The following is a 26,632-nucleotide window of genomic DNA, read 5'->3' as shown; positions in this document are numbered from 1 at the left end:
TGTGTATACATTTTGGGGGGGACACCCTGTATATCTCTAGTCAGTGGTGAAAGGAACCAACAGCGGATTTGGAACCCCCAGACAGGGAACCTCGCTCACTCCCCACATGTCTCCCCACTCTGCTTTCCACCTTCACAGGCAGCGGGAGAATCAATGTTTTCTCTCATTAACTCAGAAAAGCACGTCCTGTCACCCGCTGCCCGGCAGGAGTGCGCTAGGACCCACGCGAGCGAGGCTCAGTCAGGGCAGCCTTCGCTCATGGGTGCTGGCACCCAAAGTGCACATTCCTCCTCTACAGTCACCCCGACTATCCCACCGTTTCACTGAGAGGACGGAACTCCTCATCTCCTCTGGGTTCCCGATCTTGAATGCTGACCAAAGGCACCTCAGCGAGGGCCGCCCGCGCCCACCAGGTGTGTTTGTCTGCACTGCCTCTACCTCAGCACCTGCATTAGCCCCACAGAGGTGATCTCATCACTGCACTAGCCTCTGTGGGAACAGGGCATCACCACTCCGCCCTCTCACTGTCATCTCACAGGTGCCCAACCCCAGCACCCAGAACACCGAGACACTCTCCAAAGGACATGAGCGTGCCGGAGGGGATGTGCGCATGTCCTGTGGGGGACATAGGCATGCTGGGGTTGATGGAAGTGCGGCAGAGGGGCGGGGGGGCGGGGGGGGGGACTTGCGTGCGCCATGGTCTGGGACTGTTGCAGGCGCGTGTGGGTGACAGCGTGCTGGGGATGTTCACACGCCGGGGGGAGGAGAGGATGCACACACTGGAGGCCTGCGGCTGTGCAGATCCGCAAAACCCTGTGGTGCGGCCAGGAGGACGTCAATCTGGCCCGCCACAGTGACTGTCCCTCCAACCAAGGAAGCCAAGCCCCCCGCCTGCGTGCACTCTGGGTGCTGGGGCGACAGAGGAAGCCAAGCCCCTTGCCGGCGCGCGCTCTGCTGGCTTGGCTTCCTCGGTTGCTGGGGTGACGGAGGAAGCCAAGCCCCCCCCCTCCACTCTGCTCCAGTCAGCGCCATCTTTGTCATGTCAATTTGCATATTCCCTCCTTATTGGCTGTGGGCGCCTCCATCTTTATCACGAAGTGACGGTCAATTTGCTTATTACTCTTTTATTAAATAGGATAGGTAGTAGGTACATGGGCATTTATTTTTTTCAGTATAATTTTTTTATATTTGAAATTGTTCATATTTAAAAAGAAAATGAGATTTCCCCCATACCTATCAGTTTGGCAAACATTTAATTACTAGAGACCCGGTGCATGAAATTCTTGCATGGGTAGGATCCCTAGGCCTGGCCTGCTATCAGGGCCGATCTTCCCTGGCTGCCAGCAGCCGGTCCTGCCCCCTGCCGGTTGCCCTCTGTGTGTGGGGCAAATGGCGGGGCGATCGGGGCCCCACTCACACTGCCTTGGCCTGGTGCCACCTGTGTCCATTGCCACCCACTCCCAGTTCCGTTCCCCATTGGGCGACTGGAACCTGCTGGCTGGGGGGAGGGATTGAGAGGTTGGCTGGCAGGCCCTGATCAGGCGATTGGGGTCTGCAGGCTAGGGGCAGCTTCTGCATTGAGCGTCTGCCCCCTGGTGGTCATTGCACATCATAGCGACTGGTCGTTCTGCCATCCCGGTCGATTTGCATATTATGCTATTATTATATAGGATAATATGCAGTATTAGCAGGACTTTGGGAAGTCAGTCTCATACACCATGGTGGAACTAGAAATTGGAAAAGCCTTATTTTTACTTATTTATTTTCACCTGAGGATATTTTTTCCATTGATTTTTAGAGAGAATGGAAATGAGGGAAAAAAGAAGGGAGTGAGGGAAGGAGAGAGGGAGGGTAAGATCAATGTGAAAGAGACACATCCATTGGTTGCCTCTTGCATGTGCCCTGACCAGGGCCAGGTATCGAACCTGCAACCTAGGTACAGGTAATAAAACCCAAGACCATTCAGTGTGTGGGCCAATGCTCTAACCATCAAGAAACATGGCCAGGGTGGAAAAGTCTTTTTAGAGGGCAATATGGCAATATCTCTGTAAATTTTATAGGTACACAGCTTTTGTCTGAATCATTAATTACATTAAAAATAACCTATAATCCAAGAGTCTTCTTTTTAACTCTTTGTTATAAGGAAGTCAACTTCTTCTCATGATGAGTTGGAGCTCAATAAGCAAAGAGAGAGAAAAAGGAAAGATAATTACAAAGTTCAAGAAGCAAAACCAAAACCAAAAAAAACAGGGCACATCCCCGAGGGGGTTGGAAGATGGTGGCAGAATAGGTGGATCTTTCTCCCACTTCCTCCCAGAATCTAACTGGAATTAAAACTAAATTGGAGAATATTCACCCTGAAATATAGCTGAAGATTGGCTGAAGAGACTTTTGACCAAGGAAGGGCAGAAACCACCTTGTGACTGGTAGGAAGGGAGGGGACACGAGAGGTGCTGGCCTAGCACCCAGGAGCAGTAGGCCAAGGGTGATCACGATTCCCCAGAGAGGAGAGAGGCCTGGACCCCAGGCAGGGCTCCCCATCATGGAGAGCCAGAGCTGGGAACAGTCACCCATGTGGCAACTAGTGGCCAGGGCTTTTATCACCCAGGGAGCTGAGCTGTCTGGAAACAAAGCCACTTTTTAAAAGGGCTGGCACACAGGAGTTTCATTCCCAAAGACTCACCCTAGGCTTTGTTGAAGGGAGGGCGGTGTGGAAGGAGTAGGGAAGAGTCATAAGGAGGGAGGCTGCAGGGATACCCGTGTTGAGTCACCCTCCACCTCATATGGCAGCAGCCATTTTTCCTGAGAGGCACAAGCCCTTCCCAACAGCAGAAGCTTAGGGAAAGTCAAATACCTGCCCTCCGGGATACAACTCACCCCAAACTAAGGAATCCCACTAGCACCACCTTCTGTAATCTAGTGCTCCCACCCTGTATCTTGACCCCTGCTGAGGAGACAGCAGTCTCAAGGGGCAGTAGTCTCAGTGACTGTCAATGGCTGGTTTGGGGGTGGGGATATTCCCCCCACATTCCTGGGAACCTGGCTGGCTCTTCTCTCTCACGAGAAAGCTGATAGAAACTCCTAGCTTACAGCAGACTCCACCAGCTGGCCTAAGAGGGACTCCACCTGGCTGAGGACAGGAAAATAGTCTTGGAACACACCTACCATATTTCATTAAGTCTGAACATTTGCTGATCTGCCTAGGGACCTGTGCTGCTAAAAAACTGGAGGCAGCCACAAGCTGTGGATTGCTTGAAGCTTTGAATAAGGCACTGAGAGCCAAACTTGGACAGCTTCTGACACTGGCTAGCACAAAGGTACCTGCTAGGAGGTCTGAAATCAGCATACAAAATAGTCAGCCTCAGACAACATAAGAGCAGGACCCAAAGGGAAATCCTAGTAGGCACTCAAATCTGCTAAGACAAACATTATGTGGTTGGGTTTTTTTTGTCTTGTTTTTTTTTCCCCCCATTATTTTCTTTTTATTGCTTTAATATTATTTTTTTCCTCATTCCTCTCGTTTCTTTCATATCTCTTATTTGCTTCTTTCCTTTTTTACTCTATTTTTTGTTTCTTTAGCTTAATCTTTTTTTGTCTTCTATTTATCTTTTCATAACATTTTTCTCTTTCATCTTTTCCGTTTTACCATTTTCTTTTTCCTAATCATTGTTCTTATTTTTCCTCTCCCTTGTTCTTTTCAGAATCATATATCTTCCTATTTTCTCTTTAAGTATTCTTTTAATTATTATTACTTTCTTTCTTTTTCATTTATTATTCTTGTTCTCTTTTCTATTTCTTAATTCCCATTTCTTTTGTGGTTGTTTTTGCTGTTGTTGTTGGGATCTTTCATATGGTTTTGTTTGTTTCCTGTATTGTTTTATTTAGCCCTATTAGCACCTGAAGAACAGCTTGCATGATGTGGTTGGGGTTGAGCCTCACAGCCAGCCTGAGAGGAGATCCCACCCACGAATGGGACAACAACAATCAAAACCCAATTATAACAGGATTGTCCAAGTAACCCACAAAAAGGTCACTTCAAGAGCATCCAGCTTAGGAGTTCAAAGAGACTGCACTACTGGGTCCCACAGTACATTTACTACAAAAGGGCAATCCACAAAGACTGGGTGTCATAGCAGTTCTATTTAATACATAGAAACAAACACAAAGAGACAACTAAAATGGGGAGACAAAGAAAAAACCCAAAATGAAAGAAAAGAAAGAATCTCCAGAAAAAGACAGAGGAAAGCAATTTATCAGACATAAGCGTTCAGACTAATGGTTATAAGGATGCTCAAGGAACTTAGAACTACAAGGAACTAAATGAGAACTACAAGGAATTAGTGGGAACAACATCAGCATGAAAAAATGATATAGAAACCATGAATAAGAACAGGTCAGAAATGAAGAATACTATATTTGACATTAAGAATGCAATGAAAGGAATTAAAATCAGGCTTGATGAAACACAGATCAAATCACGAATTTGAAACACAAGGTAGAGGCAAGAGAAACCAAGATGGCAGCATAGGTAAATGTAATACTCGCATCCTCCCACAACCACATTCAAATTACAACTACAATACAGAATCACCATCATTCAGAACCACCAGAAATCTGGCGGAAAGGAAGACCTACAATTAGAGAATTAAAGAAGAAAGCATGTTGACACTAGTAAGAAGGCAGGAGGCATGGAACGGACTGGTCCAACACCAACGCATGGCATGTTTTTCATCAGAAGGGATATCTTGGCTGAGGAGGCTTACTGTGAGGAGCAAGGCTTACTGTGAGGTTTACCACACCACAACAGTCAGTCCAGAGTACCAGTGCCAGGAGGTGAAGTTCCCATAACTTAGGGCTGTAAAAGCCAGTGGGGAGCCCAGCTTGCGTGGTTGAATGGTTGAGCATCCATTTATGAACCAGGAGGTCACCATTCAATTCCCAGTCAGGGCACATGTCCGGGTTGTGGGCTCAATCCCCAGTAGGGGATGTGCAGGAGGCAGCAGGTCAGTGATTCTTTCACATCTTTGATGTTTCTCTTTCTCCCTCTCCCTTCCTCTCTGAAATCAATAAAAATATGTTAAAAAACAAAACAAAACAGCTGGAAACCCAGGCAGTTCTTTTTAAAGGGCCCATACACAGACTTAGTTGGACTCACTCCTTCTGAGCTTCAGTTCTGGGGCAGCAGCATGAAAGCATCCAGGAACATATGGGGAGGAATTAAATTGTCTGGCATCAGGGCAAGAACTGGGAGGCAGCTTTCCCCCAGACAAAAGTGCTGGCAGAGGTCATTGTTCCTCTGCTGAGACCTCCTCTCCCACAAAGCTGACTGGCAGGCGCCATATCTGAGTCTCCATCAACCCGACCCACCCTGTTTGCCTCACCCTGGAGATTCCCTGAGACCCGCTCCACCCAATTTGCAGATCCACCCAAGGTGTTTTCCATATGAATGGCTTGTCCTGGTTTGGGCTTCAGATTTCACTAAAATCTCTTAAACAACTAGCAGCTGGACTCAGTATGCCCCATACCTCTGGATAAGTGACCTGTGGCTAGGCACTAGCAGCAGCCTGCCTTGCCTCACAGTTTGGCCTCTCCTGGGGGTAACGAAAAAAGAAGACAGCAAAAAATTGAAAACCTATTTGAATAAATAATGACCAGGTGAAAGAAACAGACTTACAAGTCCAGGAAGCACAGAAAGTCCCAAACAAGATGAACCAACGAGGCCCAAACCAAGACACATCATAATTAAAATGTCAAAGGTTAAAGACAAAGAATCTTAAAAGCAGCAAGAGAAAATCAGTTACCTACCTACAAGGGAGTGCCCATTACTGTCAGCTGATTTCTCAAAAGAAACTTTGCAGACCAGAAGGGAATGGTAAAAAATATTCAAAGTGATAAGAAGAAAGGACCTATAACCAAGATTACTCTACCTAGCAAAGCTCTCATTTAGAATTGAAGGTCAGATAAAGAGCTTCACAGACAAGAAAAAGCTAAAGGAGTTCATCACCACCAAACCAGTATTACATGAAATGTTGAAGGGTTTTCTTTAAGAAGAAGAGAGAGAGAAAAAGAACAATAAAATGGCAACACATATCTATCATCAATTAAATCTAAAAATAAAAATAAACAAACAAGAAATCTAGTGAACAAAATTAACTGATGAATAAAATAGAACCAGAGGTATGGAAACATGATACAGACTGACGAATCTCAGAGGGAAGGAAGGAGGAGGGGGCAGGAAGAGATTAACCAAAGACCATATGTGCATATATGCATTACCTATGGACACTGACTATAGGGTGGTGAAGGCCTGGGGAAGGGTAGGATTAGTGAGGATGTGGGGAGAGAGGGGGGGCAGGGGGAAGAAGAGGGACATCTGTAATATTCTTAACAGTAAAGATTAAAAAAACGAGAAAGACAAATTAGAAAAAACACTGAATTAGAGCAGCAAAGAAACAATTAAAAAGCATGAGAAGAGTTTAAGGGAATTTTGAGACATGAAACAGAACATTTGGATCACAGGGGTCCAGCGGGAGAAGAAAGCAAGTAAGGGATAGAGAAGCTGTTTTAGGAAATAATGACAGAAAACTCCCCTAAACCGGTGAAGGAAAAACTCACACAAGTTTACAAAGCAAAAAGAGTCCCAATCAAGTTGAACACAAACAGACCTACACCAAGACATAGCATAATTAAAATGGCAAAAGGTAAAGACAACAAGAGAATCATAAAGGCAGCAAGAGAGATAATCAATTATGTACAAGGTAGCTCCCATAAGGCTGTCAGCTGATTTCTCAGCAGATATGCTACAGAATAGATGGGAACAGAATGAAGTATTCAAAGTAATGAAAAGTGAGGATCTGACCCAAGAAAGTCTATCCAGCAAGACTATCATTCAAAATTAAAGGTGAAATGCAGACAAAAAACAACTAGAATTTATTATTACCAAACCAACTTTGTAAGAAATGCTAAAGGGACTGTTATATGAAAAAAAAAAAGAAAAAGAAACAGAGAGAGAAATATAGGCATAAAGAATAAAAATGGCAATAAGTAAGAACCTATCCATAATAGCCTTAAATGTAAATAGAATAAATGTTCCATTCAAAAGACACAGGGTAGCAGAAGAGATAACATGAACCATATATATGCTGTCTACAAGAGACCCACCTCAGAACAAAAGACTCACACAGGATGAAAATGAAGGGATGGAAAATAAATTTTCCAAACAAATGGAAACAAAAAAGAAATGGGGGTTGCAATACTCATATATGACAAAATATACTTGGCCATAAAAGAGACAAAGAAGGTCACCACATAATACTAAAAGGATCACTACAACAAGAGGATATAACCGTGATAAACATATATGCATCCAATATAGGAGCATCTAAATATTTTAAAAACTCCTGGAGAGATTGAAAATGGTGGTGGAGTAAGTGGGTGCTACACAGACATGATCCCAGGACCAAACTAAAATTACAATTAAAATACAAAAAAAAAAAATCCTAAATAATCAGCCGAAACCGGTTTGGCTCAGTGGATAGAGCGTCGGCCTGCGGACTGAAAGGTCCCAGGTTCGATTCCGGTCAAGGGCATGTACCTGGGTTGCGGGCACATCCCCAGTAGGAGATGTGCAGGAGGCAACTGATCGATGTTTCTCTCTCATCGATGTTTCTAACTCTCTATCTCTTTCCCTTCCTCTCTGTAAAAAATCAATAAAATATATTTAAAAAAAAAAATCCTAAATAATCAACTGAAGACTAGCTGGAGAGAACCCTGATAGACAAGGATTGAAAGTGGAGACTGTATTGAGACTGGTAGGAAAAGCATAGGTGTGAAAGGGCTGGCAGGCGCCCACAGAAAGAAGCTGAAGTTCCGGAGAGGTATCTCATCTGTGAGGGGTTGCCACTGAGAACTCTGGGGTCTAATCCACAAACTGAGACCTCCAGCAGAGAGCACCAGAACTGAGAAGGGTGCCCACATAACATTGAGCTGTGAAAAGCAGCAGGGCTGCTGTCTGCCAGGGAAAGATAGCTGGAAATGCAGGCATTCTCTTAAAGGGCCAATGCGCAAAATTCTGTGTGCAGCCACTCACCTTGTGCTCTGGCAGAGGGAGGGCAGAGTGGACTGGAGCTGTGTATGCAGAAGCCAGGGTTGGGGATCTGGAGTTAAGAGCTCAGAAGACAGAAACCCTTGTTTTCTGAGCTGAGTCATTCCCTCATGCTGTGAAGGTCATCTTTCTCATACAGACATTTGCTATCCAGCCGGTTTTGCCTGGGGGAAAGACAGTTGAACCACCCTTTTGGAAAACATCTTGCGCCACAGTGTGGAGTTTCTGAGGCCCATTAAGGGACTGAGAACAACAATTAGCCTCCAGGCAAAAGCAATTGCCCCACCCTGTTGACAAAACTCTTGCCACACCTGTGGATGATAGCCTGAGGTGTACTCAGTACTAAATCCAATCAGTCTGCAGGCAGAGGCAGTCTCTGGAGGCTTTGAGTCTTTGCCTGATCTAATTAGTCAGAAAGAGCATTTGAAACTGCCCTGCAATAGACATTGAGAGGCATAACAGATATACCTTATACACAGTCACAAGCCTAAACAAGCAGCCAAAATGAGGAGAAAAAACAACAACCTGCAAATGAAAGAACAAAAGAATTCTCCAGAAGAAGAGATAAATGAAATGGAGATAAAAAATTCATCTGATACAGAGTTCTGAATAATGATGGTAAAGATGCTCAACAGCATGAGAGAAGATATAGTAACTTTGAAAATGGAAATAAAGAATAGCAGAGCACAAATAAAGAACAAATTGGAAAGAATAAACAGCAAATTAGGGTAAGCTGAGGATCGGATCAGTGAATTAGAAGACAGAATAGAAAAAAATCAGAGAAACAAAGAAAGAAAACAATTAAAAAACAAGAGGACAGCTTAAGGGAGCTGTCAACATGAAACAAAACAATATTTGAATAATAGGTGTCCCAGAAGGGGAAGAAAGGGAGAAAGGGATTGAGATCATGTTTGAAGAAATAATGGCAGAAAACTTCCCTAACCTAGTGAATGAAAAAGTCACACAAGTTCAGAAGGCACAGAGAGTCCCAATCAAGAAGAACCCAAACAGGCCCATGCCTAGACACAGCATAATTAAAATGGAAAAAAATTAAAGGCAAAGAGAGAATCTTAAAGGCAGCAAGAGCAAAGCAAACTGTTACTTACAAAGGGGCTCCCATAAGGCTGTCAGCTGACTTCTCATCAGAAACTCTACAGGCCAGAAGGGAATGGCTGGAAGTACTCAAGGTAATGGAAAGCAAGGATCTGTAACCAAGATTATACAGCAATGCTACATTCAAAATAGATGGTGAAATAAAGAGCTTCCCAGATAAAAAAAAAAAAAGCCTAAAGGATTTAATCATCACCAAGCCAGCATTACAAGAAATGCTAAAGGAATTGTTATAATGAGGATATATATATATATATATATATATATATAGAGAGAGAGAGAGAGAGAGAGAGAGAGAAACCTAGGCATACAGAATAAAAATGGCCCTAGGCATACAGAATAAAAATGGCAATTAATAAGTACCTATCAATAATAAACTTAAATGTAAATAGATTAAATGCTCCAATCAAAAGACACAGGATAGCTGAATGGATACAAAAATGACCCAACTATGTGCTGTCTACAAGAGACCCACCTCAGAACAAAACACTCACACAGGATGGATGTTAAGGAATGGAAGAAAATTTTCTAACTAAATGGAAACAAAAATAAAGCTGGGGTAGCAAAACTCATATATGACAAAATAGACTTCAAAATGAAGGCCACCACAAGAGAAAAAAAAAGGTCACTACCTAATATTAAAAGGATAGATCCAACAAGAGGATATAACCCTAGTAAACATATATGCACCCAATATAGGAGTATCTATATATATTAAAAAAACTTCTAGAGGACTTTAAGGGAGAGATTGACAGCAATTCAGTCATAACACCCCACTGACTTCACTGGATAGATTTTCCAGACAAAAAATTAACAAGGAAACAGTGACTCTAAAGGACACACTGAATCAGATGGATTTAATTGACATTTATAGAATATTTCACCCCAGAGCTGCAGAATATACATTCTTCTCAAGTGTACATGGGACATTCAGAAAGATAGACCACATTAGGACACAAAAAAAGTTTCTCAGATCACAGTGGAATGAAATTAGAAATCAATTACAGTAAAAACACTCAAAAACATCCAAACACAAGAAGGCTAAATAGCAAAAACATCCAAACACAAGAAGGCTAAATAGCATGTTATTAAATAACTAGAGGCCCGGTGTCCCTCAGCCCAGCCTGCACCCTCTCCAATCAGGGACCCCTCGGGGGATGTCTGACTGCCGGTTTAAACCAGCAGTTGGACATTCCTCTCACAATCTGGGACTGCTGGCTCCCAACCGCTCGCCTGCCTGCCTGCCTGATTGCCCCTAACTGCTTCTGCCTACCAGCCTGATCACCCCCTAACCACTCCCCTGCCAGCCCGATAGCCCCCATCTGCCCTATCCTGCCGGCCTGGTCACCCCTAACTGCCCTCCCCTGCAGGCCTGGTTCCCCCCAACTGCCTTCACCTGCAGGCCTGGTCGCCCCCAACTGCCCTCCCCTGCTGGCCTGGTCACCCCTAACTGCCCTCCCCTGCTGGCCTGATCGCCCACAACTGCCCTCCCCTCCGGGTCATCTTGTGGCTGTGGGCGCCACCATCTTTGAGGGCATGGCAGTCAATTAGCATATTCCCTCCTTATTGGCTGTGGGCGCCACCATCTTTGAGGGCGGGGTAGTCAATTAGCATATTCCCTCCTTATTGGCTGTGGGCGTTGCCATCTTTGAGGGTGGAACAGTCAATTAGCATATTCCCTCCTTATTGGTTGTGGGTGCCGCCATCTTTGCGATGGTGTGAGGGTCAATTAGCATATTCCCTCCTTATTAGACAGGATTAATGGGTTACCAATGAGATCAAGAAAGAAATAAAAAACTTCCTGGAAACAAATAAAACTGAACACACACAACCCAAAATTTCTGGGACACAGCAAAAGCAGTCCTGAGAAGGAAGTTCATAGCACTACAGGCCTACCTGAAAAAATAAGAAAAATTAATAATAAACTAATCAACCCTACAACTTAAAGAATTAGAAAGAGAACAACAAGAAAATCCCAGAGTAAGTAGAAGGAAGGAAATAATAAAGATTAGAGCAGAAATAAATGACATAGGGACTAAAAAAACAAAAAAAATAATGAAACCATGAGCTGTTTCTTTAAAAGGATAAACAAGATTGATGAAATTAGCTAGATTCATCAAGAAACAAAGAGAGAGGATCCAAATAAATAAAATCAGAAATGAAAGTGAAGAAGTAACCATTGACACCACAGAAATACAAAGGATTGTAAGAAAATACTATGAACAACTAGATGCCAACAAGCTGGACAATGTGGATGAAATGGACAATTTCCTAGAAAAATACAATCTCCCAAAACCGAATCAGGAAGAATCAGAAAACCTAAATAGGCCAATAACTGATGAAATATAAGCAGTAATTAAAAAACTCCCACCAAACAAAAGACCTGATTCACATGGCTTCACAGGGAGTTTTACCAAACATTAAAGGAAGAACTAACACCTACACTCCTCAAACTATTCCAAAAAATACAAGAGAAAGCTTGTATACAAGCTCTTTTTATAGGCCAGCATTATCCTAATTCCAAAACCAGATAAAGACACTACAAAGAAAGAGAATTACTGGCTAATATCCCTGATGAACACATATGTTAAAATCCTCAACAATATATTAGCAAATTAGATCCAGTAAATATATTAAAAAGATCATATACCATGACCAAGTGGGGTTTATTCTAGGGATGCAAGGCTGGTACAATATTTGCAAATCAATAAATGTGATACATCACATAAACAAACTGAAAGACAAAAATCACATGATCATATCAATAGACGCAGAAAAAGCATTCGACAAAATCCAACACCCAATTTTGATAAAAACTCTCAGCTAAGTGGGAATAGAGGGAGTATATCTCAACATGATAAAGGCTATGTATGACAAACCTACAGCCAACATCATACTCAATGGGAAAAACTAAAAGCATTCCCCATAAACACAGGGACAAGACTGGGAAGTCTGCTTTCACCACTCTTTTTCAACATAGTAAAGGAAGTCCTACCCACAGCGATAAGACAAGAAGAAGAAATAAAAGACATCCAAATTGGAAAGGAGGAAGTAAAACTGTCATTATTTGCAGATGACATGATATTGTACATAGAAAATGCTAAAGACTCCACCAAAAAACTACTAGATTTAAGAAATGAATTTGGCAACATAGCAGGATACAAAATTAACATGCAAAAATTTATGGCTTTTTTATAAACCAATTAGAGGCCTGGTGCATGAAATCGTGTATGGGGGTGTTCCTCAGCCCGGCCTGCGCCCTCTAGCAATCCGGGACCCTTTGGGTAGGTTCCCAAGCCTGGGCGGCAATCAGGGCCTATCGGGGCTTTCCTTCCCCTGGCTGCCAGCAGCTGGCCCCGCCCCTGCCGCTGCCACCGCTTGCCATCTGTGCCGGGCTGCACCCCCTCCTCTGCCACTAGTCACCTCCCTCTGTGGGCGACAGGCGTGGGGTGTGATCGCTTGCCTGGCCTGGGCCACCTTCTGTGGGGCAATTGATCACAGGGCCCCCAGATTGATTGCCCTGCAGAGGGAGCCCTCGCCCACCCGGCCGGGACTCCAAGATCAATTGCCGCACAGAGCATGGCCTGGGCCTCCCTCTTTGGGGCGAACAATCGTGGAGACCACCATCGATCGCACTGCAGAAGGTGGCCTGGGCCTCCCTCTGTGGGGTGATCGTGGGGTGATGGTGGGCCCCCCAACCAATCGCATTGCACCTGCCTGGCGCCAGTGTGTGTCATAGCGCGGTTGTTCTGCTGTTTGGTTGTTCGGTTGATTTGCATATTACTCTTTTATTATTATAGATAATGACTTCTCAGACAGAGAAACTAAACAAACAATCTCATTTATCACTGCAACAAAAAAATTAAGATACTTAGGAATAAACTTAACCAAGGTGGTAAAAGACCTATACTTGGAAAACTACAGGATGTTGAAAAAAGAGATAGTGGAAGACATAAACAAGTGGAAGAATATACTGTGTTCATGGATTGGTAGATCTAGAACAAATACTCCATAAATTTATATGGAACCAAAAAAAAAAAAAAGCCCTAATAGCTGCAGTAATCTTGAGAAAGAAGAACAAAGTTGGAGGAATCACAATACCAGATATCAAATTATACTACAAAGACACTATACTCAAAACAGCATGGTATTGGCACAAGAACAGGCATAAGAATTGGCACAAGATCAATGGAACAGAACAGAGACCCAGAAATCTACCCAAGCCATACAATGGAGTTAAGACAGTCTCTTTAATAAATGATGTTGGGAAAATTGGACAGATACATTAAAAAAAATGAAATTAGACCACCGATTTATACCATATACAAGATAAACTCAAAATGGATAAGACTTAAATCAAAGTTGGGAAACCATAAAAATCCTAGAAGAAACCATAAGTAGCAAAATCTCAGACATCTCTTGTAGAAATATGTTTATGGATACATCTCCTAGGGCAAAGGAAATGTTTTAAGGATAAAATAAACAAATGGTACTATATCAACATTAAAAGCTTCTGCACAGCAAAAGAAACCATCAACAAAACGAGAAAGGAGCCCAATGTATGGGAGAACGTATTTGGCAATGATACAACTAACGAAGGGTTAACATCCAAAAAATATAAGGAACTCATACAACTTAACAAAAGGAAGACCAACAATCCAATTAAAAATGGACAAAGGACCTAAATAGACATTTCTTCAAAGTGGACACACAGAAGGCCAAAAGACGTGAAAAAATGCTCAATGTTGCTGATCATCAGAGAGATGCAAATTAAAATGACAATGAAGTATCACCTCACACCTGTCAGAATGGCTACCATCAAGAAATCAACAAATGACAAGTGCTGGCGAGGATGTGGATAAAAGGGAACCCTAGTACTGCTGGTAGGAATGCAGACTGTTGAAGCCATTATGGAAAACAGAATGCAGTTTCTTTAAAAATTTAAAAATGAAACTGCCATTTGACCCAGCAATCCCAACCTTGGCAATATATCCTAAGAATCCTGAAATACCAATCAGAAAGAATATATGCCCCCTTATGTTCATAGTACAGTTATTTACAATAGCTAAAACCTGGAAACAGCTTAAGTGCCCATCAGTAGATGAGAGAATAAAAGAGCTGTGGTACATTTACACATTGGAATACTATATAGCTGTAAAGAAGAAGGACCTCTTACCCTTTGAGACAGCATCGATGGACCTAGACATTATTATGCGAAGTGAAATAAGTAAGTCAGAGGAAGATGAATATCATATGATCTCATTTATATGTGGAATCTAATGAATAAAATAGGTCCAGAGTCATGGATGCATGGAACAGACTGACAGATATCTGAGGGAAGTGGGGAGGGGAGGGCGGGAAGAGATCAACCAAAGAACTTATATGCATATATGCATAGCCCATGGACACAGACAATAGTGTGGTGAAAGTCTGGGTGGGGTGGGAGCTGGGTAGAGGGGGGCAAAGGGGGAAAATGGGGGACATCTGTAATACTCTCAACAATAAAAATAAATTTTAAAAAGTACAAAAAACTTATCCTCTCTTACTTACCAATATTATAAAGTGCTTCAGTACAAGAAGAATCATTTCTCAGAGCCTCTTTATAGAATTCAGCTGCCTTCTCATAATCACCATTTGCAAACACTGTATTCCCTTTGTTAGTAAGAGCAGATGGATTATATCGATCAGAGTTTACAGCTAAATCTGCATAGCTGCTGGCTTGTGCAAAGTCATTTTCCTAAAGCACAAAACATATACAAATTATTTGAAGTTCATCAAATTTTATTTTTTTTGAGATTACAGACAGGAAAAACAGAAACAAGTATTTTACATATCTTGGTTTTGATAGGCTGATTTGTACTCATCAGCACTTTCAACTACCTAAGTGTCTTATGATTGATGTCTCCACGGTCTCATGTTTTGAATAACATGCCCAAATTTCATGTCATTGTTTACTGCACACCATGCTTCTTAAACCTCAAGTCCTAAAGTAGTTATGAAGGTATCACTGTCCGTCTGTCCTGATCTAACTGGGTGGGTCACCTACTAGGTCCTACATTTCTAGCACTCGATTGTCTGCACTCCTTCATGCTGTCTCGCTGCCAAGTGCTCCATCAGGACCCTGCCATCATTCATGTGAGCCACGGGGACCTCTCAGTTCTTAGGTGGTGTGGCCTTTGGTGCCCTATTGGCTTAGCTAAGCCAGGAGCCACAATTCCCAGAACACCTTTACCTGTGTGGCTCTTGTCCAGAGTTGGCTGAAGGGAACTTCTAGAATATGAAGCAGCAGCCTTCCTCTCTGCAGGACCTTTTCTGGCCATCAAATGCTTGTCTGATACAGAAATGCTGGGGTTCTAGCCTGTCCTCATTCACAACTACTCCACACCTGACTCTTCTTCCTGACTACACTGTCCCTCCTGACAATGGTGACCCAGATGCATGCTAAGTCTTGGCAGTGCACCCAAAGGAGGCAGCTGCTCCATGAGCCCCCTTGGGTGGCTTCTGGACATGCTAGGCAATTCACTGACTGAATGGTAACCTCTGCTCAGATCCCCAAACACCCCTTCTTCTCCTTAACCCCCACAGCATCTCCACTACTGTGCATGTTCTAAATCCTATATCCCTTCTCTCATAACACTCCCTGATGGAATTTCTGAAAAGTTGAGATATATTTCAAATATTTACCCTTTAAAAATGTACAGTTCAGTGGCATTTATATATTTCATGTCTTGGTGACAAGAGATCCTCAAAGAAATGGCTGCAGGGCAGAGATCAAATCAAGGATGTGGCTCTATCATCTTTGGAAACATTTCATATTTAAGATAGTGCCTAACAGAGCCAACCTTCTCTCTCAGGTAGTATGTTTAGGACTCTGTTCCACAGCAGCCTCATACATCTACGGTAAGTAGAAAAGGGTCTGCCTTGAAAAGAATTATGGATGTGGCTTTGGGGGCATAAAGAACACCCCAATAAGATGTATAGAAAATTTCCACGTTTTTAAGGGAGTTGGAATAACTAAAGTGTTGCCAGCTTGCATTAAAGGGACAGACACAGAACAAAATGAAAAAAGGCCTCTGGGTCCCCAATTTTTCTGGGCAAAAGCAGGCTAAGAGAGTTAACCAGCTGCAAACATAGGTTGTTGTTGATTTTTTTCTGTAAAAGTAAGGTGCTCTCGGAGGGCAGAGCCAAGAGCCAGAGAGACCAAAGGATTGGGGACTACCCACCAGGGATCAGAGCTGGGCCCCCATCAAAGATCACTCTCTTTTCCCATGTTCAGGGGGCACTGACCACAAGTGCTTAGCTGGGTTTCAGAACTGCTAGGAACTAATGCCTCCATCCCACCCCTTTTGGATAGGAGTGTCTATTACAGTTTTCCTAGCCTTATCTCACCATGGGTTATTAAGTGTACAGGGCAGATGACATTTTTTTTTTGTTCCCTGATCTTTAGATCAAGAGGATCTGTGTTTGATAAAGCTCAATCTCTATCTAGACCTTATGCAGTGGTTGGCCTTTCACTATGATGATGAGACTATGAGAGTGTTGGGAGGGGTATGTACATTTTGCACATGGAAAGGATGTGAATAACTGGGCCTGGAATGCAGGCAGTGATACACTCACTGTTAAAACAATGGCCCCAATGGATCACACTGACCAGTCTTCATGCCCCTGTATGTTTCTTTCCCATGTTCATTTTGCCCAATAAGATGACAACAAATTCAATGCACAAGGGAACTTGATAAAGACCTGTGCACTTGGGTCTCCTCAATGGACCCTATCCCATGTAGGAAGTTTAGGCTCTCCTGCTAGAGAAGCATTGTGAAGGACTGAGATGCCTGCCGACATTGGGCTTAGGGCTTCAACACGATTTTGGGGGCACACAATTCAGTCCATAGCATCTATTATGAAAACTTATTATTCACAGAGACAATCATCAAATTTTATCTCTAATCTGACTTCCTGTCTGAGTTCAGTGTTCCACATGCCTCATTGGCCATTTGAATTATATCACCATCACTACAAAAATTTTAAAAATATATTTAAGAACAAACTTGACATCTTTCCCCCTAATCACATACTCCTCTGGACATGCCCCTGGCACCACTCTCATGCCAACAGAATAAAACACTGGGGTCCTTCCTCACCAGGGGTTTTATCTCCTTTCCCTCCTAACATATGGGGGCCGTAACATCTTTCCACCATAACAGAGGTTCTATGTGGCAACAATTCTCAATGTGCACAAACCAGAAAATCTGAGAGGGACTGAAAGTGTAGTAGAACCAAACACAATGAGCCTAAGTACCCCATCCCTCCCAGCTTTCTTGCCTCTGTGCTTTGTTTACTCCCTTAGTTTCTACACAAATGTCCCCTTCTCTTTTATCTATAGTCTGACTTTTAAGATCCAATTTCTCTCTGGGATTGTCCCCCAAATCCCTAAATTAAAATGCTATTTGCTTCCTCTGAATTTCTAAAGCATTTAGTATCTCACATTAATTTGTTATTCTCTACTTTCAACCAACCTTTCTTCCTTCCTACTCTACCCACCTGCCACCTTCACTCTAAATTAAGAATGTTCCGTTTTTAGGAAGCTTTTAGCCTTTTGGTATTCCCCATGATTGGCATCCATAGATGTTCAACTTCTGCTTGTTACAGATGACACTTTGACCTTACATAAGTCATATAACCTAAGATGTTACTTTTGTTATTACTAGGATCGAACTGAAATGTGTCTCCAGCTCATCTCCCAGGTCTACACTCTACAATTTCATGATGTGATGTTTCCACAACTTTTCACCCTCCCTCCTCCTCCTGAGATGGTCCTCTCACTCATGCCCATAAACTCAACCCAGAACTTTTCATGACCTGGCGTCCATATACGCTATACCACTGACATTCTGCATGTCCTCTCGTGAGCCTCTCCTTAGGCCAGCTCCTCAGGCAGAAATTTAGCAACATGAAAATACCACATTATCAACTCTTAGTTGTAAAAACATAAAACTTACCAAATAATACAGGAATGAGAGGTTGGTTGCAGCTGCACTTTTCACTCTACTGTCCTTTTTTTCAAACATTTTCAAAGTCTCTATAGCCTAGAAATAAAATATCTGAAAGTTATTACCAATGTAATATGACAGTGTTCAGGTTTACAGTTGGGGCAAGATTAGTATCTGAACTGTAGGAGCAGGGACTGACAAAAAAAAGACAGTTTCATTAATATGTTTTAAAAAACAGATGACAAATTGAGAATTTCATTTGAGAATTAAAATTTATAAAAAATAAAATTACACTAAAAATACAATAACTAAAATTAAGAATGGCCCTAGCTGGTTTAGCTCAGTGGATAAAGCGTCGGCCTGCAGACTGAAGAGTTCCCGGTTTGATTCCGGTCAAGGGCACATGCCCGGGTTTGAGTTTGATCCCCAGTAGGGGGCGTGCAGGAGGCAGCCAATCAGTGATTCTCATCACTGATGCTTTTATTTCTCTCTCCTGCTCCCTTCCTCTATGAAATCAATTAAAAATATTTATGTATTTAAAAAAATAATAAAATTAAGAATTCAATCGATGGGTTTAGTTCCATATTAGACACAGCAGAAGAGAAAGTAAATATCTAGCCTGTGAGTCTTGTTACACAGTTTCGTTTGTCCTGCATAATGGGGTGGGCGGTAAGGTTTTACCTAAAAGACATGATCCAATTTGCTTTTTGTAAAATAATTCCAGAATTTCTGCTTCTGGCTATTAGAAACTAGCCTATAGAAGACCATTCTCCTACAGAGAACAATTAGAAAATTAAATAAAATACTGAAAATATTTTGTAAAGGCACTGGAGAGCTACAGAGGCAACCAGGATTTGATGATCAAACAAGATCCCAGAAAATGTTCCAACTAAATAGTAGTAAAATAAGCACAGAAAAATAAGAGGCTAAAAAATGTTCTTAGAAAAGACCGTAAGAGACATATAGGAACAGAGTGAAATCTCATATAAACATGTTAGAGTAGGCAGCTAGAAAGATATGAGCTGGGAGAGGCAGCTGGGGCTTGGAGAAAATATGTGTGAGAAGCGACAAACTGAAAATAGACAATGGAGGTGGCAGGCCTCTATGTGAGGGGCAAAGATTTAGAGCCCTCCAGGATGTGGTCTAACTGGTGGATAACACCTAGATGAAGAGCCTTATAACTTATAGATACATTGCTTTGAGACATGAGGGAGAGGGTGACTTGCTCCTTGCCTAGAGGCATTCCAGCCTAGGAGTAAAAATCCTCTAACACCCAAATATCAGGACACTCGGTTTGGTCTCAGTCAGCTGAGCTGCCTGCTCAGGGCACTTGGTTCAGTCTTGCTGGCTGAGTTGCCCACTCAGGTCCTGAGTGTATTTCTTTCCTACAAATAAATCCTCACCTGCTTTTGCTATTTGTTGTCTCTTGCTTGGATTCATTCCTACAAGCAAGACAAGAACTGGGGGGCACAGAGTACTGTCTCTGGCCAGAGCTTACCTAGGCCAGAGACGCCGCCCCCCACCCCCTTGACCACCACTGACAAACATAACTGGAATTCCAGAAGGGGAAGAAATACAGAAAATGATATGAAGTAGACCCAAACAGAAGTACATTTTAAAGCCATGAGAAATCAAAGTACACTTTTAACCACCTAGAGGTCTGAGATCATCGTAACCAAACAGGACATTTGGAATGGCCAGACACCTTGCATGAAAGGTGAATGAGTTATCAAACTGGAAATTACCGAGATATACCAGGGTGTAAAAAAAGAATTAGAAAAAGATGATGGGTCTTCCTTCCTCCTTCCTTCCTTCCTTCCTTCCTTCCTTCCCTCCCTCCCTCCCTCCCTCCTTCTCTCCCTCCCTCCCTCCCTCCTTCTTCTTACCTCACTCCTCCCGCTTTCGCTCCCCTCCCTCCCCTCCCTCCCTCTCTTCATCCCATATATCATTATATCTTACCTATACTTAAATCTTTCCTCCTCCCTTTCCCTTTCCTCCCTTTCCAAATGCATTTACTGAGTAAAAAATGCTTTGCCTTGTTGTGCCTCCTGCTCCCAGAGAGCACTGTGTCCCAGCAAAAAGTCCTACTTGAGCTTTGATAATGGCCATCAGCCGCTGGTATTGAAAATACCTGACAAAGTCTGACCTATACGCTGTTCAAATGTCTGAACTCAAACAAAGTACCACGAAACATAGTTGACTCAATGTTTTTAAGAGTAGAAGATTTAAAAATACTAGATTCCATAAGCCTTGGTTATAATATAAGTAAATAATTATTATTTTCAGGTGTTTTTTTTATTTTATTACTTTAAAGAAAACTGTTGGGAGTTTCTAGGCCAGCAGTTTATAATTCCACAAAGTAAAATCTGGAAGAAAAAACCTAAACATGCCCTTGCTTTTGTGATTCTCTTTCACTTATGTTCTTGAACAAGTCCTCTATTAAACTGCCAAGAAGCTCCTAAAATGTATCAGAAGTGACTGCTGCTTGTACTGCTCACCAGTGGAAGTCACCTTATTGACCCCTCACTCAGTCTCCATACTATTCATGGAAAAGCCACTATTTATGTAAGTTTATAAGTTGCATTTCACTTTGAATAAGAATTGAGATGTTTTTATCTTTACTTTCAGATTGTGTCACAAATGTATGTGCTAATTTAAAACATAAGTCATGTGAACAGGAATTAATACACAGCCATTAATTTCTGAAGTCACGTGAGAGGGAAAGAAAACTCCCTAGTTGAAAAGAAAGCAGAGATTACATTCTGACTTAAAATACAGGTAAAGAGATTGTTTTAAAGCCTTAAACTATCGTAATACATTGTTAAATCTTTCTGAAAAGATCATTTAAAAATAAAATATTGAGAAAATTGGCAAACATTTTTTTTCTATTTTGTGACCTATCACAGTACTTATCACACACAAAAAAAACTATTTCTTTTGGTCCAGAGATGACCTCAGCAGGATAACAAAGAACAAGCTGTCTCACTTCACTTCCATTCAAACAGCATGACAGCAGCATTAAAGAGCTATCAGTGGCACTTTTAATGACCAACAGTGTAATGATCAAATAAAAGAATAGATATAAAGACCCTTTGAAAAGTCTTTTTAGTGCTTTACAAATGCTAAAGCAATTTTTTAAATCCTCACTCGAGGATATTTTTTCGTTTGATTTTTTTTTTTTTTTTAGAGAGAGTGGAAGGGAGGGAAAGAGAGAGACACATCAATTGGTTGCTTCCCACACACTCCAACCGGGCTGGGGATGGAACCTGCAACCCAGGCACCTACCCTTGACTGGAAATCAAACCCTCCATCCTTCGGTGCTCGGACCAACACTCTAATCACTGACCCACACCAGCCAGGGTGCTAAAGCAATGTTAAGCACACTAAATTCATACACAAAATGGAATCAGTCCATGGTACTGCATTGTATTAATCACGTATTCATAACATGAACACCGGAGTCGATGGCATTCTCCTCACCGCTCTAGAAATGACTAGAAGGGGTTAGTGATTCCTATAGTCTCCTAGACAAAAGGAAGGTCCTTCAGTTGGAAGAAAGCCTGAAAACACAGGCTTGGGATAGGATGTTCTCTGGCCCTTGCTCTCTCGGTCTAAACTCAGAGGAGCTGAGTTTTCTGGTTGCTGGCACATATGACACTTACCATTGGTTTGATAAACTAGAATATCAAGTTTCATTCTGTTTATTCTCTTTTGTCCCCTTCCCCCTCTTATACAGCTGTCTATTCTGGTTTGTCAACTATGTCTCACCTGTTCTACCTTCACCCAAGGCAGCAAGAAAGGAGTGGTACAGTGAGAGATCCTGGAGGATTCTGAAACTGTGTGATCAGTAGGACCCTTTTAGGCGCAATGCAACATCAATAAGAAAAACAAAAACATAAAACAGAGAGCAGGTGAAAACAGTGGATGGGAGCACCAGGCTGCTATTCCAGGTCCTGGCCTTCTTTCTCATACACATAATACCTAATTCCGAAAAACCTTACAGCTTCAGGCAGCAGCTTGAAAACCTCTAGGAGAAAGTTGATCTCTGGACTAGAACATAGTTTGGTAATTTAGCAAACAATCATGTTTTACCTGAAAAGCATTTACATTTTAAGAAACAGGACTGCCCTGGCCAGGTGGCTCAGTTGGTTGGAATGTTGTCACATGCACCAAAAGGTAGCAGGTTCAATTCCTGGTCAGGACACATACCTAGGTTGCAGGTGCAATCCTAGTCGGGGTGCATACAGGAGGCAACTGATTGATGTTTCTCTCTCATATCGATGTTTCTCTGTCTTTCCTTTTCTCTCTAAAGTCAATAAAACATGTCCTACGGTTAGGATTTAAAAAAAAAAGAAACAGGACAAACTGGTCAAAATTCAAACAAAGTATCATACTAATGAAAATTATGGTCAGACAGAAGTCACCCAACTTCAAAATATTCAGAGGTAACATTATTCTAGAGAGGAGTTTCCCAATACTATTGTTTTGCTCCATTAACATGAAGTTTCATCTAATTTTTTAAACTTACTTGGTTAAAGTCCTTTTGTCTCAAATATGTAATTGCTTTGTTTATTTCCAGGTCATTTGCTAGCTCTACATATTGAGAAGCTTTCACAACTTCGACACACCTAAAATGTAAAGTGGAAAAAAGGTTATTTTGTTTTAGTATTTTGTTATTGTTGGTTTTCTTAAATGTGACTTTTGAAAAAAATTTTTAAGTGTCCCTAGTGTTATGTAAGGCTAAGTACTTGCTTTCTTCCAATAATGGCATTAAGTTACTGAATTCTTTAGTTCTCAAATGATTTCCTCACCCAATTTTTCACTAGCCTGCTGTCATTTCTAAATATTTATGGTATTTTAAGTGAAATTGGATTGATAGCTACATTCTGATTCTTTTATTTACTAAAACAATTTCCAACATGTAAAATTGCTTTTATATATTTTTTTCATCTTAAATGATGTGATGGTGAGGAAAATTCAAAAGAAATTATAGAACATATTTAATTTTTTTGAGTTCAAACTTGAACATACAATTGTAGGTCTGTTTCCCAAAGCACACAGAATGTCTATTTTTTTTTTACAGTATAGTAGGCACTGTGCCAATTCTTTACAAGCATTGTCACATTTAATCCCCATAACAACCTTGAATGACAGGCACTGTCTCTACTTTATGGGTAGGAAAATGGAGACCTGAGCCCACACAGGTAGGAAACTGTCAAGAATTTGAACCCAATACCCATTGTACGAAGATCACTGGTCTTAAAATTGAGGTCAATTGAGATCAATTTAGGATTAGTTAGATATATTAACATGATTAATTTAAAATATGATCATGAACCTTATTTAAAAAAAACATAACAGAAAAAAATATCAATGGGCATTGTACATAATAAGGGCAAGGACTGTTTCATGAAACTTTATAAATTTCAGTAAACAATGGAAAATATATTTCTTACTGAGGGTCTGGTTACCAAATGTTTCAAAGTCACTGGCCTAGACCAATAGTTTAAAACTATTAAAGCAGATCTCTTTCTTCAAGCAGAATCTTTTTACTTTAACCTTGATTTATAAAAGAGACCCTGTGCTTGAAGTGGGGAGAGAGGACTTGAAGCCCCGCCTGCTCAGTGCTCCTTTCAATGACCCTCTGTCCCCAGCCCCACCCAACAAATTAACTTGTAGACAGGACTAATGAAACTTCAAGAACTCCAATCAAATAATCTGGAAAACACTGATTCAGTTATGCATCCAGCAAACATTTTACTGTCTACTGTACATCAGACATTATGTTTGGTACAGGGATGTAAGTATAAGTAAAATAATGTTCATGCTTTTATGAAGGAAATAGGCCAGTGAAATACACTGTGTGAGAACTGTTGTAAAGAATACAAGAATACAAGAACAGATCATCTAGACCAGACTGGGGAAAGGAATTCCAGAGATATCTGAACTCAGTTTGAAGAACAAGAACTGAGTTGGCAAAAATGAGAAAGGTGCCTGGCTGGGTGACTCAGCTGGTTGGAGTGTTATCCCATATGCCGAAAGGATTGTAGGTTCGATTCCCAGTCAGAGCACAGACCTAGGTTACAGGTTCCATCCCCAGTTGGGAGTGTGTATGGGAGGCAACTGATCAATGTTTCTCTCTTACACTGATGTTTCTCTCTCTTTAAAACCAGTAAACACATCCTTGGGTGAGGATTAGAAGGAAACAAAAGAGCCCAGCTGGTGCAGCTCAGCAGTTGAGTGTCAACCCCCAAACCAAGAGGTCACCAGTTTGATTTCCGGTCGGGTTGTGGGCTCTATGCCCTATGGGGGTGTGTGCAGGAGGCAGCCGATTGATGTTTCTCTCTCATTGATGTTTCTATCTCTCTATCCCTCTCCCTTCCTCTCGCTCTAAAAAAATCAATAGAAACATATTTAAAAAAAAAAAAAAAAAGAACAAAACAAAAAACAGGAAGGGCATCCCAGGAAGGGGGTTAGCATGTGCACAAATGTGGAAGACAAAAAAAGCAGGAACTATTTAAGAAATGGATTAATTCGCTGTGGTGCCATTAACAAATCAAGGGCCTCAAAGACAAATGCATCGTGCTCCCCTGCCTATCTTTCTCAAATGGGGTTCTGCAAAGAAAAATTATTCCAGTAATTTTCCCACAATTTTCCTAAGGATGGTACATAGCTCTCACCATTCTAGTTGCATAAGATGCCTCAGAACCTCAGGACTTAACTGTAGGATTCTATGTGAGAAGGGCTGCTAGTGTTTGCCCTTTTAAGAACATTCTTCTCTCTACTTAGAATGTCCTCCCTTTTCCCCGCTTTTATCCTTACTAACCCTATACTTTAAAAAAGTTCCATGTGTCTCCTGGACATTTGACTGTGTCACCCCAGGCCCCAACCCACCTCAGCACCAGGCCAAATGTTTCAAAGCCTCTGGCCTAGAAAAAATAGACCAGCCAAGGGCAGCTCCCATAGATTCAGGTTTCTGGTCCATCTAAGTGCCACAACAACCTCTACTGATCCAACCTCCAAGTCAGTTCCTGAGGGCCCCAGCTACAGGCCAACTCCTGCAGCCCCAGACTCCAGGACTGCTCTGGGGCTAAGCTGGCCCATGTAGCCTTAGCTTCCAGGTAGACTCCTGCAAAACCAGGCTCCTGGTCTATGCCAGTACGAGACCAGCCTCTGTGGACCTAGATGCTAAACCAGCCGTGGGCAAACTACGGCCCGCGGGCCGGATCCGGCCCATTTGAAATGAATAAAACTAAAAAAAAAAAAAAAGACTGTACCCTTTTATGTAATGATGTTTACTTTGAATTTATATTAGTTCACACAAACACTCCATCCATGCTTTTGTTCCGGCCCTCCGGTCCAGTTTAAGAACCCATTGTGGCCCTCGAGTCAAAAAGTTTGCCCACCCCTGTGCTAAACCCACCCCAGTAGTCCCTAGTGCCTGATTTGCCCTTGGGGACCTAGAATCCAGGTGTGTCCATGCAGACTGAGGTCCCAGCCACATAACCACAGATTCAAACACAAAGCCTGTCCCAATTGACCCAGGTCCACCCCTACATACAGTACTAAGCAGGTCCCTGTGTACCTAAGCACTAGGCCTGCTGATCTGCTAATTCAGCCACCAGACCTGCCTACCCAAGTACTCCAGCAGCCTGCTGGCAAACACCACCAGATGGTACACCCAGAATCTCTGCACAGGCTGATTGGTGAGGGGCTTTGCCCAACAGAGTCAATCTGTAAAGACTGGAAGAGGTTCCAACTTCCTCAAATATACAGGCACCAACACAAGGGCACAAGGATCATAAACAATGAAATATATTATCACCCAAAGAAACTAGTGACACTTTAATGAGTGACCATAAAAAATGGAAATCTATTAACTGTCTGACAATAAATTCAGAATAATCCTCTTAAAGAAATTGAGTCAATTACAAGAAAACAGATAGACAACTAAATGAAATTAGGAACGCAATGAGTTAATAAAGAAGTTCAACAAAGACATAGAAACCATTGAAAAACAAACAAATCCTAGAGTTGAAGAATAAATTACTGAACTGAAGAATTCATAAAAAGCTTCAATAGGAGACTCAACCAAGCTAAGAAAGAATTAATGATCTAGAAGACAGGTCATTTGAAATAATCAGAGGAGCAAAATAGAGAATGAATAAGAGTAAAAAATTCTACATGCATTTTGGGATATCATTAAAAGAAATAATCTACGTATTACTAGAGTCCAAGAAGAACAAGAGAGGGAGAAGGAGCAGAGAGCTTATTTTAAAGAAATAATGGCTAAGAACTTCCCAAATCTGGAGAGAGATTTGAACATCCAAGTTCATGAAGCTAATGGGTAACTCCAAAATTTTAACCCAAAACAATCTTCTCTAAGACACATTATAATAAAGCTGGCTAAAGTTACACACAAGAGAGA

At 41.8% G+C, this 26,632-nt stretch overlaps 1 protein-coding gene across 1 annotated transcript in view; it reads right to left on the bottom strand.

The window, feature by feature from the left end:
* Nucleotides 1-26,632, bottom strand: part of IFT88 (intraflagellar transport 88) — a 160,377-nt gene that overhangs the window by 80,179 nt on the left and 53,566 nt on the right. The window contains 3 exon segments of the mRNA XM_006085499.3: nucleotides 14,765-14,951; nucleotides 18,214-18,300; nucleotides 22,733-22,832. Of these exon segments, the coding sequence (XP_006085561.1) occupies nucleotides 14,765-14,951; nucleotides 18,214-18,300; nucleotides 22,733-22,832 (374 nt within the window).

This window comes from Myotis lucifugus, unplaced genomic scaffold (assembly GCF_000147115.1).
Source record: "Myotis lucifugus unplaced genomic scaffold, Myoluc2.0 scaffold_19, whole genome shotgun sequence".
NCBI classification, from domain to species: Eukaryota; Metazoa; Chordata; class Mammalia; order Chiroptera; family Vespertilionidae; genus Myotis; species Myotis lucifugus.
The sequence above is the reverse complement of the archived record's forward strand: the minus strand, read 5'-3'. Positions and strand labels throughout refer to the sequence as shown.